Raw genomic sequence first — 15,391 nt, forward strand, 5'->3', positions numbered from 1 at the left:
CGTCCGCGGCCTCCGAGTAGACGTCGCACTCCACCATCACCCAACGTGCCGCCGCCGCCGCCGCTGCTGGGGGCAGCCGGACCCTCGGGGTTCGCCGGCAAGCTTCGGTTTGGAGGCGCCGGCCGACCTGTTCACGGTGGAGTATTTGTCTTCGTGGGCGTCCGGAGCTCCGGGGCGGGGGGGAGATCTTTGTCCTTGGACCGTTTCCGCCCAGGCATCTTCCTCCTGGAGGAGCAGAGATTGACGATGAAATGACCGAACGCAAACGTCATTAGCTTAGCATGTAGCCGCGGAACATTTTAAAGTTTAGTTTTTCAGTATTTATGCTAAGCTAAGCTAATTCCTCAGACTCGTATAGGTAGAAGTATAACTAGCAAATAGACATGGAAGTGGTTGTGATCACATGACCGAAGGTTTCTAAGACTATTCTTTTAAGGAGGCCAACAGTCGTATGAAATGTACGACTATGGCCCAAAACGTGTTTATGTCATTAACAATACGGCAATGGCATCCGCTTTGTGGCGGCCCTGTTTTCAGGAGGAGGCCACCAGAGGGAATATGGCTCACTGTTTCTTCTGTCTCGTCTTGTCCTTGAAGCCGCTCTGCGGCCCGTCCTTGGCGCCGGCGTCCTGCGGAGCACACGGGAGGTTAGCATCGGACAAAAAGCCGCGCTAGCGCCCGTAGCCGGCTGACATTTCAATTACATCGTTTAGACTTAAGGGGAACTTTAGGGGGGAGGTGTGGCCTGTGGCTGTAAAAAAAACAAAAAAACAACTGTGTTGGAGATCTGAGAAATGTCGGTTCCTCTTTGGCTGCTCGTGGGAGTGCGCGCCTTCTTACCGGAGTGCTTTCGGGGTTGTTGTACAGGAACAGCTCTCCGTAGGGAGCAATGAGGGTCGGGGTCCTCGGCAGTGGAGCTGAAAGCAGACAAGGGGGGGTTACGTGGCATTGAAGACGCGGCGCGGAGGCCTTAAAGTGGCGCGTGACAGTCACTGGGATGTTAAAGTGCCATTTGATTAAAACCGACTCATTGATCTGAATAAATGTGAAAACACTTGATCCCCGGGAGCCGTAAACTAATTACATTTTTGTTTCAGCGAGCCTCTCGCTCCGCCGCGGCCTTTTCTCTCGCCCACCCCCCCCCCCAACCCGGGAGCCTGTTCCCCCTTCGGCGTCCCCCCCGCCAAGGCCATTTCTCTCAGTCTCTCAGGCTGCTGCGTGGGGCGGGAGTGGCGAGGACGAAAAATACAACAAAAAAAAAAAAGGATGGAGAGCGGAGAGACTCCGTCCAGACACTATTAGTCTGGAGACCCGGGGGCCACCGTGCGTGGGCCGCAGCCTGTCACTGTGAGAAATGACACCACCCTCTCCTGAGGATTGGGAGGGCCGAGAGACGCCGCTGCGGGGCAACACACACACACACACACACACACGGAGACACCCCGAGACAAAATGCAGAGGTTAAAAAGGACGCACGCTTCCACGCCATCAGGGAGGGGAGGCGGGTGGGAACAAAGGGCACGTACTGTGGGGGTAAAGCGCTTCGAAGGGGGCGGGGTTTACTGGCTGGACTCGTATAGGCAGACACCTTTTCACCACTGGTGCGTACTCATTTGTTTGTTGTGAGAAAGCGATTCTTGAGGAGGGTCAACACCTCCCTCGAAACGCTGCTGGGGGGGGAAAGGGAAGTGCATTAAAACGGGAGTGTGGCTTTGGGAGTAGCCCAACCAAGTGCAATTTCCGCTATCATTTCAAGTCGTCAATGGAAAGATTTGCTCGGCGAGCTTTTTTTTTTCTTCTTTTTTTTCTGAATCTCTGTTTTGAGGGGGGGGGTCGATTAACATTCTGTCGGCCTCCCAACGGCGAGCGTGTGCTCGAGCGCCGGGAGACCCCGGGAGCTTGTCTCGGAGTAAACTCTCTGCTGGGGTTGAGCTGACACGTCAAACAGCCGTGAAGAGGAGTCTCGGCTTGCCAGCGGAGCTCCCCGTGTCCCCCCCGCCCCCCACCACCACCCGTCTCTCCGCCTGCTTCGCATCCTTCGCCTCGTCCTCCCTCCCAACCCACAGCCCTGTCTTGCCGCTCCTCTCAAGTCTCGCTCGGCTGTCTTGTTCCTCCCGGAGAAAAAAGTTGGAGGGGAAAAAAAAAAACACACACACATACACAAGGTTGCAGCACACGAAACGAGGACGCGAGGGGAGGGGACTAAGTGAAGGAAAAGGGAGCACAGAGGCGCGGTCAGATGGCGAGCCAACGAGGAGACGAGTTCACGCAACTCAGAGACCACCGGAGACAAGACCGGAAGACAGCGAGGGAACGGTGGGAGCTCAAAGCGTATTTGTACCGGTTGTAGTACAGGCCTGTGTGTTGTTAGCAAAGTTGAACAGCTTCTAATAAAAAATATATATATATATATATTTATAAAGAAGAAGAAGAAAAAAAAAAGAACTTAGGAGAGCTGGCAGACAGGAATACCCAGCGGGCTCTCGCTGAGGAGACACAATGTGAGGGAGTCGTTCCCCGTGAGAAAAGTGCGTGGGTGAGTGCGTGCGCAGAGTAGAAACGAGGGGCGGGGCGGGGGGGGGGGGGGTGAAGATAACCCCCACCCCCCCCCATCCCCCCAACCTCAACGCACGCTCCCCTCCCAGTCTCCTCTCCCTCGTTTCATCCGGGCAAACAACAGCACCGTCGGATGAAATATTCATGGCAGAGACGACGGAGGGTCTCACATTTTTAAAATAAATAAATAAATAAAGACGCCGTACCTTCCCGTGCGCCGTCGCCGCCGGCGGGACCTTCGGCTGGGTGCTCGGCGCTGGACGTTGGCGTCCTGAGGAGGACGAGAAACGAGGTGAGTTCAGAGAGACAAGGAGACACCGTTTAGGCGAAGAAGAAACACACGAATGCCCTTCAGAATGGAGATGTGCAACTGCGGGAAAGTTGGTTTCCCAGTTTGAAAGTTCACGGTCAGGATGAGCGGTATCAATGAACACGTAATGCAGAATTGAAAATGAAAAAAAAAAAAAAAAAAAAAACGTGGGCTCCTCCGCTCGCGTTAATCGGCGCGCAAGGAGACGAAGCCTGCTTTTCATATTCACTGGGCGTGCGTTCACTTTTCTCCAGGTGCTCCTCGCAGCACTCCTCCACCTTCTTTGAACAGCTCTCGACTGCTCCACGACTTTTCATCAAGTCAAACTTTTGCACCTCGAAGGAATAAAGTTCAAACCTTTTGGGGGGGGGGGGGGGGGGGGAATAATACCCTTCGTTGCTTTCATGCGAGAGGTAAGCGGGACGATTGATTGACGCTTTCATCGCCTGCGCACCTCGTCAAAGTCTTTCCCCCCCGCCCACTAACATTTGATTGACACACTCAATTGAACCCGTTACCTCTCCGGAAGCGGCGGGGCGGGGTGTTCCGGGATCTCAGGGACGGGCCGGTGCCTCAGCCGGAAGGAGCGAGTGACCGGCGGCGGGCGCCGGGGGGCCGTGGCCTCGTAGATGGAGTTGTCCACCATGTCGCCCTGGAAGACAAATTTGTCCTCGGGGAACGAGGATGGGGGGGCGCCCCCGGGGGACATCTCCACGTCGGAGGTAAGCTCGGAAAGGGAGAGGGACTCGCTGCTGCTGCTGCTGCTGCTGGTGGTGGTGGTGGTGGTGGTGCTACTGGTGGTGGAGAAGGACACAGGGGCAGGGACACTGGGCCGCTCCGGCAGGGCTCTCTGGATGTTCTTGGGGTCGCGCGGGGCCGGCCGCGGCGCGGGGACAGCGTCCCCGCTCTGCGTTCCCAGTCCGGCCCCCGGAGGCAGCGTTTGGCTCCCCTCCGGCTCGCGACCCCTGCTCTCCTTCGGCAGATGCTGACATGAGTTGCCCCTTTTGTCCTTCAGGAAGACGCGCCTCGGGTGCAGCAGGGGCTTCCCGCTCGCCTCCTCGCCCTTTTCGCCGTCCCCTTCCTCACCGCCGCCGCTCGCCTCCTCCTCCTCCTCCTCCTCCTCCTCCTCCTCCACCCGCAGCGCTTCCAGACTCCGGAGGAGGCGCCTGCGGTGGCCCGTCGGAAACACCTTCAGCCCCAGGAGCTGCTCATCGGTGAGGTGCTTGCAGTCCTTGAGAGCTCGATAGCCTCCCCGCTGGAAGCACGCGGCGTACTGGGACAGGCGGAGGGCGGAGAGCCACTCGGCGATCTCCTGGCTGGGCTCCGGAGGCTCCGACATGATGCGCTGGTCTCACCGCCGCCACATCAGGAGCGCGTCAAACTGTTGCCACAAGAAGAACAGAAAATCTTAAATTAGGTTGCTGCATGTATTCGAGGGTTGATTTTCACTTCCTTCCCATTTTTGATGACATTGTTTCCACTCGTCAAAGAAAAAGTTCTACAATTTAAGGGAAATTAGCGAGAGTTATCAAACCGCTCTAGTTTGTATGGTGCAAATGAAGCTACAGCCAGGGGACGGTTAGCTTAGCTTAGCATAAAGCAGCAGGGTTGCACCATGTCTCTGATGATGCATCTCATATTCCTTCTTCTAGCAAATTCCACTATCAATGTTCAATAAACTCTTGATGCGTGAGAAAAAGAAATTGCAGCCACAAGCAAAAAAAAATTAAACGGACTCATTGATCGCAACAAGCAGAAATGTCTCAAATATCATTCCAAAATACAGGTGAGACAGGTGACGTGTCCTTTACCCAAGCTAACCGTCCCCCGGCTGTAGCGTCACCTTCTCCCTTCAGACGTGAGATCAACATGGATCTTGTCGTGTAATCTCAGCAATCGCAGCAGCGCCCGCCCCCCCCCGCCCCCCCCCCCCAAAACGTCTGCCCCTTAAATCCTAAAAAGCTCAAAGCGTGTGCTTTGCATTCATCGACAAGTGAGCAAAACGTGCCCCCAAAAACCCAAATCTCAATTTGCAACACTCTGCTCTCTGAAACAGCAGGAAGCAGCAAGAGTGATGAAGAAATAGCAGTTACAGTGTGAGAGGCTTTACCTTAAGGTCCAATCCTCAGAATCAAATGACACACACGGTGGATTCGTCTCCTTTACCAGCAAAAAAAAAAAAAGGTCAGAAGCTTCGCATCAAACCCACCGTTGGAATTTTAAGCTATTGTTAAAAGTCACGCCATCGTCTCTTCAAAGTTGAGAGATCTAATTAATTGCGTGGCAGAACAGTTCTCTCTTTCTCTCTCTCTCCTTCTCTGTAACACACATAGACTCCCCCCCCCCCCCCCCACACACACACACACACACAGTCAAACTTCAAACTCACAGTCATAGACGACAACATCTTGCCAAGTCCACTTCTCTTTGCGCTCGGGGGACACAAAGTGTTACTTCTGCTTTCAAGTAAGCACAATCTTGTGGTTTAACGTGTGTGTGTGTGTGTGTGTGTGTGTGTGTGTTTACACTTGAGCGCTTTAACGCACAAGCTGTTCACTGAACAAACATAACCGGAAACCTCTCTTGAAATCATCATTATATATAGTTATACACACACACATATCAAACTAGTGAGAATAGATAGCCCTGTAACAAAGGGGAAGAGGTTATTTCTGCACTGTGATCTGAGAAGTTAGATGCACACCGATTCTCAGAATGTTAGGTGGTGTTCCTGGATGCTGAGCAGAACCGCCCCATTAAGCGCAAGGTGGCTGGAACGTGGCGTGGCGCCGTGGACCATCACGCCTGCCCAGCAAAAAAAAAAAAAACGGCACAGGGCCACGCCGTGAGCATGCTGGCACCATTTGACCTGGCCCGCTCCTCATTTCTGCCTTCCGGCGCTAATATGCCCACTCACACTGCTGCGCGCGCGCACACACACACACACACACACACACACACACACACACACACACACACACACACACACACACACACACACATACCCTTGCCTTTTAACCTGTGTTATGTGACATATAAATGAAAAAGGAAAGCACGAAAGGATAACACAGCAGAAGGGGGAGGTGATCTAGCCACTAAGCACACCACAGGTATGGTGCGAAAGTGAGTCATGGCATGCGCGCCCATGCATGCGCGCCAGCACACACACACACACACACACACCCCTCAGTCAACCAGCTCAGGACAAAGTGCAATTTCTCGTCTCTCTTCCTGGTTTGGCGCAAAGCAACACATGGGCACGCTTTGCAAAGTGCACATGTCCAGTTTGAATAATAATAATAATAATAACTGAATAATAATTCAATATGCACGACACAAACGGTGAAGAATGAACACGTTCGTTAGAAACTTGGGTTTCCATTTAAAAGTTTAACAGTGTTGACAAGCAGCGCGGGTTTGCCCGCGCGATGCGTGTTCGTTAATGTTTAATAAATCAAAAGAGTTGAAATTAAAAAGTCCCACACTAAGCAACGGGACAGTTTAAGTGCGGGGTGACGCAGTTTGACTTCGTCTACCGCCGAGTCGAGGTGTTTTACGTCACACGCTGTAGCGCGTCAGGTGGTTTAAAAAACAACAATGAAAGAGGGTTACCTGCGGACTAAAAAACGAGAGGCAACCTCGCGCACCACCCGCACGCTGCGTCGCTTTAGTCCCCTGCCTCCGCTTTCTCTCTTCTTCTTCTTTTTTTTGTATTTCGTGCCGTGGTCGTTCTTTCCGCGTGAGGCCGTTTGAGAGACCACGCCCATTTCAGCGCCTTTCTGGCCTCCTACCTGCATACGATGAGGTGAAGTGAGCCTGTCCCGACAGGAGACAACTACCTCATACGCCCCCTTGCGCGTCATCGGCCGGCGTTGAGGAAGATTTGCATGTCCCGGCTTGAATCCCCAAAGCCCCCCCCCCCACCACACACCACCCACCCCACCCCCCCTCCCTTCTTTTCCCCCCGGGGCGACGGACTTTAAAACGGGCAGGAATGCAGCGGGATGCCCGGCGCACCTGCTGGAGCGACTCCCGGGGGGGAACACAACAACACAAACATGTAGTTTCACTATTTCAATCAGTGCGCGCAATTGTTTGTGGTGGCTGCGATCATGTCGAAGACTGTCCACGACATGCCCGTAAAGACCATTTGAATGACCAACACGTTTTTATTAAAGATTACAGGTTTGGAAAGTACCATCTCTGGGTTACTGTGAGCTTCAAGACGAACAGCACATCCAAGCTCCACTGTGATGAATGCACATTCTTTCTTTTTCTTCCTTTTTTTCATTGAACACGGTGTTGCATGTGAATCTGTTGTCTTGCCTTGCCCTCGGATGGAGAAGGAGCGGTGATGAAATGAGTATCAAAGGTTACAGCCTCGGGCCACACGATGGTGACAGAGCGATGTGTTTTCCAGGAAACTGGAAACTTGATCCTTGTGCTTCACTCGAGCCTTTTCTTTTCATACTTTCTGCCCTGACTGAAAATTGACATTTTACATATATTATTGAATTCATAAAATACAATGCATCTTGGGGGATTTCGATTGGTCAATAGCACCCTTGTATCTGTATCTGCATGATGAGAACAAATAACAAACGGTACATGTTCTTTGCCGGGCCCTTTTGTATTTTTAGATGTGAATACTTCTTCCACCCCAGACGTCGTTTGGCTGTAAAACCGGAAAACCCTTTCAAAACGAGTTAGGCTCCTGCTACATAAAATGAAAGATATATGACCTTTCCTTTGTGTGACCCTGGATAGAAGAGCGGGATGAGAGGTCTGCAGGACAGCACTCTGTCTTCTTTTGAGTCTTTTTGCTCTGTGGCTTGTTACCCACCCCCACACCCCCCCCAGTCACGCCTCCAGGGGTCGTCCTGGCAACATGTTTTACCACTGGCAGCCACATAAATAAGGCATTGGCTCCTGTAAACTAGGAGAGCTGTACTCTCTAACACTCGATGCCGAGGACACAGCGAACGAGGGGGCTTCAGCTGCGAATGTAAAAGAAAAAAGTGCCAGGTAAGGGAACGCCATGGATCTTTGCCCATTACTTGATATTATTCTCCATCATCGTGTTGAAGGAGTTCATTGGTTTTTATGTGTGATTTGTGTTTTTTCGGCCCAGCACCCGAGTAACCCGATGGACGGAGTCCAGTCTCTTCACGGCGGGAGGAGCGAAAGCAGTCTCCTCGACGCTCTGACCGAGACCCTTTGGAGGCTCCGAGCTGCCAGTCGCCGCAGAGACCGTCGTGACGGGGCGGCGGCGGCGGCGGCGGCAGGGAGGAGATGCAGGGGAGGAGAACCGGGTGGCGCAGGTGGAGGGGAATGGCCGCCAGGCAGCAGAGAAGCGACGCTCAGTCCCGCAGAGGGCGACCAAGACGTTGAGGAGCGAAGAGGACCTTCTGACAAAGAGCGGGAGGAAAGAGAGTGCCAGCGGAGGGTTCTGGGAGTGTTGAGGGAGCTGAGTGTTTTGCATGCAGAGCGAGTGACTGCATGGAGAGGGGTCCTCAGAGAAGGGGCCCACGGGTCCTCGGCAGGGGGCCGTGATCGGCCGCATCCACCCGCAACAGGTACGGAACTCCGGCCTTGATCTGAGAAGACGTGGAAGTGAAGGAGGGACTTTAATTGAACGGGTGGGGAGGTGTTGGTTAAAGTTGAAATACTGAACATGATGAAGTAAAGGAACGAGTTCAGGCTTCACACGGATTTGAATCAGCAGAAGTCACTTTAAGTGTTTGCGTGAAATGGATTTTAGGCGGGAAAACATAGACAAACTGCCGCAGCCATTTCTTTACATTTCAGAATACAAATTCACAATTCTTTTGTGTTAAAGCCATTTCGCATGTAGTCCACACTTCTTTAGTCTAAGGAGCTCATACTGTGTCTCTCCGAAGCCCCAGTTTGTGAACACATTCATTTGTTGAGTTGTGTGCGCTACGTTCTTTACGTTTGTTTCCCCCCGTAACAGACTGCACCGTCGCACCTTGTTCACGCTCCTTCGATGACACTTTCCTGAGCGTCGAGAAGAACGTAGACAACATGGTGGACGCGATTAACGCGACCTTAGCCCACCTGGATGAAGAAATCCTCAGGTCACGTGCGGCGGAGGCCTCGGCCGCGGACGCGGCGCTCCGCGCCACCGGCGATCCCGAAGAACCGGAGCGGCCCGAGGGCGACCACGCCGGATCGGACTCTGGGCGCAAACGGGGCGACGGAGGCGGAGATGCGACGCCACGAGCGTCCGACGCGAGGGTCGGCGGGACGGTCGCCTGCGACGATGCGGAAGAGCCGGGAAGTCAAGGGGAAGGAAGGGAGGACTGCGTTTCTCTCCAGAGGGAGAGCGATTCCCCGGAGGAGAGGGAAAAGGACACAAATAGGATAAACAAGGAATGGATCCAAGTTGGGTAAGTCTTTAGTGAAATATTATAGTGAATTATTATCATTTTGTGGTACTTATTGCAGGTGTTTTCCTTCTTGTACGTAACGCATGCGGCTCATGGCGAGGTGCACATTGTCCACTGTCAAGGCCAAGGCCCAGATTGGTCCAAAAGCCAAGACGTAGTCGGCAAAATTCAGATCAGAGGGAGAGTCTGGGAGAAGCCGATAGGGGAACGTGGTTACTCCAGCCTTTCAGAATGATTTTGAGAAGGCTGCATGTTTTTTCTTTCATGATGATAATATTTCCCTTCAATGAATTCCAGGAGATTGAAAGACGTTTAACAGTGTCAGTGTACACATGTTTCCATTTGAAACTTGACTTCTAGGCTCACCGGTGAACAGGGGGGGACCGACTGGGATGTACCCGACGCGTGCTTCGTCCGGGCACCCAGGGGCGTCGCCGGAGTCCTGAGATGCGAGGCGGCCGACGCCCTGAGCTGCCTGATGGTGACCGGCTCCGAGGAATTGGTCAGCCGAGTGATCAGGGTCGAAGTTCACGCGGGAGCCGACATCCACTTCCCTGTGACGATTGCCGTGCCCTTCTGCGCGCGTTACCGCGGCAACTACAGGGACGTCGCCGTGAAGATCGTCGATGGGGAGAGGAGGGCCAGCTACGTCACTCCTGTGACTGCAGAGGGAACGTATGGAGGGCAGAGGGTGAAGTTCTCTTTTATGTGTTATACTTTCAATTATTATTAGTGTCTAACGTGCCAACTGCAGAAAACGTCTATGTTTTGATATATAAAGGAAGGGTGATAATGAGTAATATGCTACAATGTAGTAAAAGTAACACTTTGATTTAGACCGTTCAAACTGTAGAAATAAAAGTGTTATCTGAATGAAAAGGGCTCTGGATGGGTCGACCCTCCCGTGTGCTTCGCGGTGTTACGACTTTACATTTACAATCATCCACTGAGACACGCGGCGTTCTGTCTGAAAGACATTTACCAAACAAAACCAGTGCATCTTTACTGCTTTCATCTCCGTAAAGATGCTTTTTGTACAACGATGTTGAAAGCCGGCGGAGGCGGTAACAGCTGGCCCCGCCGCGCTTGTAGCCAGAATGTTATTTTTTCTCTTCATAAATAACTCCCAGCACTTCATGAAAAATAGATGATTTGGAACACGTCTCCGTCCGCGTCTGTTGTCTCAGGGCTCATTTGCCGAGGTGAAGGTGTACTCCCTGGGCCTCTTCGCAGTGGTTTCCTGTTTGAAAAAGGAAAACTTCACAGTTCCCACTAAAGGTGTGTCACTCAAGCTGACCGCGGACCACCGAATCTGCCTGAACTACCCCCCGGGATCCTTCGCCGCGCCAGTGATGGCCCAAACCGTGGTACGGAGACGAAGGTTCCATCGCCGACTCATCCGCCCCCTGCACACTTTACACTCTCGCCGATTCGTAACTGAGATCAGGCCTTTTATAAAACCCATCTGCGGCTGATGTTTCGTTTGACTCCTGCTGCAAACTAACTCCACTCCAGCAGTTTTGCCGCTTGATCTCCGGTTCAAACCCCCCCCCCCCCCCCCCCCCAACGGTTCTCCCTCCACGCCGTTCCTAAATCACACAGCGGCACCGTCCAAACAGCCTGTTGCCTCGTCTGCCTCAGATCCAGCCGCTGGATGCCGTCCTTCTGGCGGCCGTCAAGTCCCGGAGCGACGCCTATCACCCGGTGGCGTCCACGAGTCCGCTGCTCCACCTCGCCCACCCGTCCTCCCAGAGCCTCAGGAGACCCCTCACGGTCACCCTGCCCTGCGCTCCCCCGAACCCCGAAAAGAAGAGGCCCGCGACGGGGCAAGAGGAGGAGCTGGAGGACCAAGCTCCCTCGCCGCGGGGTCAATCTGCTCGCCACGTGGCGAGGTGAGCGGAGAGTGAGGCCTCTTCACACACGTTGTTTAGCTTTAAAGATTTAGCAGATGTTAAGGACCCGCCTGATCTGTTTCATTTTGTTTTGGACGTGTCTCTTAAGAGTGCCGGGGAACTCTGTGAAGTCGAAGGAGGTGTCCAGCGAGCTGCTGAGTGTTCTGGGCTCTAGGGACCAGCAGTGGAGCGTCCTGGACGAAGTCGTGGTCCGGAACCAGCAAAACGGACTGGTGTCCTTCGAGCTGACGGAGAACTTTGACAGGTTTGCAGAAAGCAATAGTCATGGACAGGATTTAAAGGACTTAACAGGGAATACAAATGGCAAGGTAGTAATATTACAACGCAAGATTGGGTTCTAAAACTGCAGGGAGGCCAAAGCAAAGGTAAATATGGTTTTCTAAAGCCGTGCTGCAGACTTCTGGAGCCGGTACCGACATGAAAGCCTGACAGTCCACCAGAGACAGTGCAGACGAGCCCGGGGTCGGGGTCGGGGTCAGGGTCAGAGCGGCAGGCCAACGCTCATCTGGAGCATCATCTGTGTCGGATCCTGTGTCGATTTGTCCATCCAGTAAAAAAAAAAAGAAAAAGAGAAAAAAAGCATAAAAACACACAATATTGCATCAAAAGACGACCTTCAACAGTACAGTGGGAATACATGGGCGCAGGTTGAAAATGGTGCGCTCAGCACAGACGAGGACGTAATAAATCCTGCGCCTGAGCACCCAAGACGGGAGAAACACTCTCAGCCTTCGTAGAATAATTGAAATGAAAGCGGGACCGTTCCTGTCCGGTTGTGTGCACCTTCTTTTTACGAGATGCAGCATGCAGCCCTGAAATGATGAGTTCCCCGGCACAATACGACTCAAAACTGTTCAATCTCCGGCTCTATGAAAAGAATAGGGTATTTCAGTATTTCGGCAGGAGGGGGCAGCCACATCAATCTTTTCATGGTTCCCTCCTGGAACTACACATTTGCCGTTTGAGAAAAACAGTAAAAAACTGTAAAATTGTGGAAGTATTTTCTTTCACATGTTTTTGGTCATAACTGAACGGCCCCTTAACTTTACTGATTTAACTGGTTTTGATGCCTTGTTTGATCTAGAGTCAAACAAAGAGAGGAGTACTCAGCCACTCTTCAACCTCTCTGGGATTGAATGCCTTTCACTTAAAACACCTGTAAACTCAGCATGATAAGAGGCTACAATTAACCAGACTTAGAGTGAGCTTTTCTTTACAAAAGGACTTAAGAAAAGGCAGCGTGGATAAAGGGAGTAAAGCTTTCACTTCCGAGCTTCAGCATTTCTGTGTCAGAGCCCAAGGACGTGGTACAAATGGTATAAAAGTCACAGATAATAGGAAAGAAAAGGTTTCCACATTGCCTTTCTGTGTTTTGTCCCGCTTAAAAAGATTGAAATGTGAATACATTAGACCCTGTTGTAAGTTCCTTTACAAAAAGGATAGGCTGTCATTATGTCTCTCGTGCGCTGTAGCTCTCTTATCTAAACCAGCTTCCCCAGGGAGTAATATATGTGCACTGGGTAATACGAATTCTTCATCTCAACACATTAAGTCCGTATCCGGGGCCCCCGATAACGGAGCCCGCGTTTCATCCGATCCGCTGCCTTCCCAGGCTGCTGGCGGTGCGCCTCCTCTCTCCGCTGCGGCCCTGTCGCCTCGCCTCCCTGGCGGGGGAGCTGGAGGAGTCGTCCCGGTGCCACGCCGTCACCGTCGTCCTGCAGCGGCGGCGGGACGAGCCTCGCGCCGTCCTGGCGGCCGCCCTGCCCAGCAGGGAGCTCCGCTGGGAGCTGTCCAGGCTGCGGGCCCGGGGCTACGGGGGCCTCTCGGAGGCCGCGTCCGAGATCTCCATGTGCGAAGGGGACCAGCTTCTGCTGCGTTTTGCCGGCAACATCGCCTCCGAGGGTAATGCCCCTGCTGTAGATGTAGGATTGCATGTGATTGGTGATGACCTGCTGTTTGGATGGAGATGTGTTCAGTTGGATCACCACTAGATGCCGCTACATCCCACCCACTGCTCCTTTTGAAGAAAGTCGGAGTGACGGTTAAACAACGAGTTACAGGGTTGGAAGAAAAAATGGATCAACACTTAGTCACCACCCCAGGCCTGAACACATTTGACCTGGTTGCTGCTCGTTGGCCCAAGACTGGAAAAGAAAGGCGGACCGGCTGACCTTGGATCAGTCGGTTGAAGTCATGAGATCTTGAACGTCTGTGTTTTTCTGTTGTTTTTTCACAGCCGGTATTCAAAGCGACCGGCACGGCCTCCTGCTCGAGCGGATCCCTTTCCACTACCAGCAGAGGAGCCACCTGGTGGTGCGTCTGACCGAAGTGGACCCGTTCGGGAACCGCAGCTCGCCCCACTACAAGGGCACGGCCGTGTTTTACAAGGTCACCCGAGGTCAGCTGCAGTGGCGAGGAGACGGGCCGGTCCCCATGGACCCGAAGCTTCTGGGGGACCCCGTGTGCAAGCTGTCTCTGACCTTGCCGAAGGTGCTTCAACGCTGAGAGACGGGTCGTGTTTCGAGGGGATCTGGCGAGGATATTCTGACGGTGTTGTTCTGCTCTTCTCCCAGAGAGAGAGGGCCGTCCATCGGCCCATCGCAGTCCGTGTGAAGCCATGCGAGGAGACGGGTGGGTTATGCACTCGATTAGACGTGCTCACGTAGCGTTTTAATGCGTGGCTAATGTCCGGCGCATCCTTTCCCCCCCCAGACTCCCTGCCGGACTCTCTGCTCCTGTGGCTGTCCGGGGAGCTTTCGGGGGAGGAGGAGGTGGCGCGGCTGGTGCTGTCCCTGCGCCTCCGGCGGAGCGCCGCTCAGCTGGCGAGGCTCCGTTGCGGGGACAGCCCGTCCGCCCAGGCCTTCCGCGTCCTGACCACGTGGAGGAGGGGGCTGCCCGCCGCCAGCCACCACCCCAAGGCCTCCCAGCTCGCCCGCTGCTTGGCCAAGAGCGGCAGGCCGGACCTGGCCAGGGAGCTGCTGCTGCGGCAGGCCGCACGCGCCGGGCCGTCGTCGCCGACGCCGCAGAGCAGCGAGCACGCCGGTGTTTGAATGGCTGCGGTTGCAGTTTGGGGTTTGAGCCACAAGAGGTCAGCATTGGACTGTGAGATTGAGTGGTCTATTCCAGTCGATGAGGTTCATGAGCCGACCCCCAAAGACTTCGACCAAGTAAAAATAAATCCATATTTTTTTTCTGCCTCATTGTCTTATGACCACTTATGATTTTCTTTTGACCCCTTGGAGGGCCCCGAACCTTAGGCTGTGAACCAGCAGGGTTTGGTGAGCTAAATCACATGTAGTGTAATGTGATTTATTAGATATGAAAAATCTGTATTTAGTTTAGTCATTTGCAATGGACACCTCACCTCATGTTATGGGTTTACAATGCAATAGATCTCTTTCTAGACTAGAGACACAAGCGTGTTAAATAATTCCATATAGTTTTTTTTAATGTTTTAATGTATATTACACCTAAACTGTAGGCTGTTCGACTCGTAGCCTTTCTCAGGTTCATTTTGTATGTTTATACTGAATACTTGGTCTCCACAGACGACCAGTCAGCCATCAGCTCTCTGTCTAAACAAACGCTGACACTGAGCTCTGACCTCTTCTTGGCTCGCTGACATGTCGTCTGTAAGTCGTGACAGCGTCGGATGATGGTTACTGATTGGATAAGAAAGGCTTTTTCTCAGCATAATAAAAGTGCATTCATGGTTTTGATATGAGTTTGAGTTTAACTGAGCCTTTAAAATAAACAAAAATGTTGGAATATGGAGAAAAAAAAAGCCTCTGTATGTGTTTGTGTGCAAACTTTAAATAATAAAATAACATATTCCACCTTGAGGGCCATTTATTCATCTTCCAAACAGCCACGTTAACATGACAGAGTTTTCCCAAAGGGCGTAGCCACCTTGTTTAGGTGATGTCGCCATGTCTTAAAATCCAAGCTCAAAAACCGACTTATCAAAATTACAGTTTAAGTGTCCAACAGAAATCGAAAAATAATTTTGAAACTTCTCACTTTAAACCTTTCAGGCCTTCACATGCTCTAAAAAACATATTAGTGGCGTCATTAGCGTCTTTTTTTTTTTTAGAGCATCCGCCGGGGTTTTCCTTTTCATCTTCAGAGCCTCACGCTCCAGCTGTGTGACATTCTGCAGGCCCCGCGCTGAAGCACAGGGGGGGGGGGGGGGGGTAATGATA

The 15,391-nt window shown here is 52.6% G+C and overlaps 2 protein-coding genes across 2 annotated transcripts in view; one reads left to right on the top strand and one right to left on the bottom strand.

Annotated features, from left to right (window-relative positions):
• Positions 1-6,685, bottom strand: part of arap2 (ArfGAP with RhoGAP domain, ankyrin repeat and PH domain 2) — a 41,082-nt gene extending 34,397 nt beyond the window's left edge. Inside the window, 9 exon segments of the mRNA XM_062566322.1 lie at positions 23-40; positions 42-114; positions 116-170; positions 173-225; positions 568-629; positions 841-917; positions 2,763-2,827; positions 3,385-4,247; positions 6,479-6,685. Coding sequence (XP_062422306.1) covers positions 23-40; positions 42-114; positions 116-170; positions 173-225; positions 568-629; positions 841-917; positions 2,763-2,827; positions 3,385-4,205 — 1,224 coding nt within the window. The 5' untranslated portion in view covers positions 4,206-4,247; positions 6,479-6,685.
• A 293-nt stretch (positions 6,686-6,978) lies between these two features.
• On the top strand, positions 6,979-14,958 carry dthd1 (death domain containing 1). Its single transcript, XM_062566327.1, has 11 exons — positions 6,979-7,005; positions 7,998-8,442; positions 8,841-9,276; positions 9,637-9,967; positions 10,464-10,643; positions 10,918-11,168; positions 11,278-11,433; positions 12,802-13,111; positions 13,464-13,679; positions 13,763-13,820; positions 13,902-14,958. The coding sequence occupies exons 1-11, from the start codon at positions 6,979-6,981 to the stop codon at positions 14,237-14,239; spliced, it is 2,748 nt and encodes a 915-aa protein (XP_062422311.1). The 3' UTR covers positions 14,240-14,958.
• The last annotated feature ends 433 nt before the right edge of the window (positions 14,959-15,391 follow it).

Source organism: Pungitius pungitius, chromosome 1 (genome assembly GCF_949316345.1).
Source record: "Pungitius pungitius chromosome 1, fPunPun2.1, whole genome shotgun sequence".
Classification (NCBI taxonomy): domain Eukaryota; kingdom Metazoa; phylum Chordata; class Actinopteri; order Perciformes; family Gasterosteidae; genus Pungitius; species Pungitius pungitius.

Excerpts from the sequence above, each read along its gene's own strand:
- dthd1 (XM_062566327.1), top strand. The coding sequence starts at position 6,979 with ATGTCGAAGACTGTCCACGACATGCCC. Across the intron at positions 9,968-10,463 it reads GAACGTATGGAGGGCAGAGG|GGCTCATTTGCCGAGGTGAA; the intron begins GTGAAGTTCTCT and ends CTGTTGTCTCAG. Across the intron at positions 10,644-10,917 it reads CAGTGATGGCCCAAACCGTG|ATCCAGCCGCTGGATGCCGT; the intron begins GTACGGAGACGA and ends CGTCTGCCTCAG.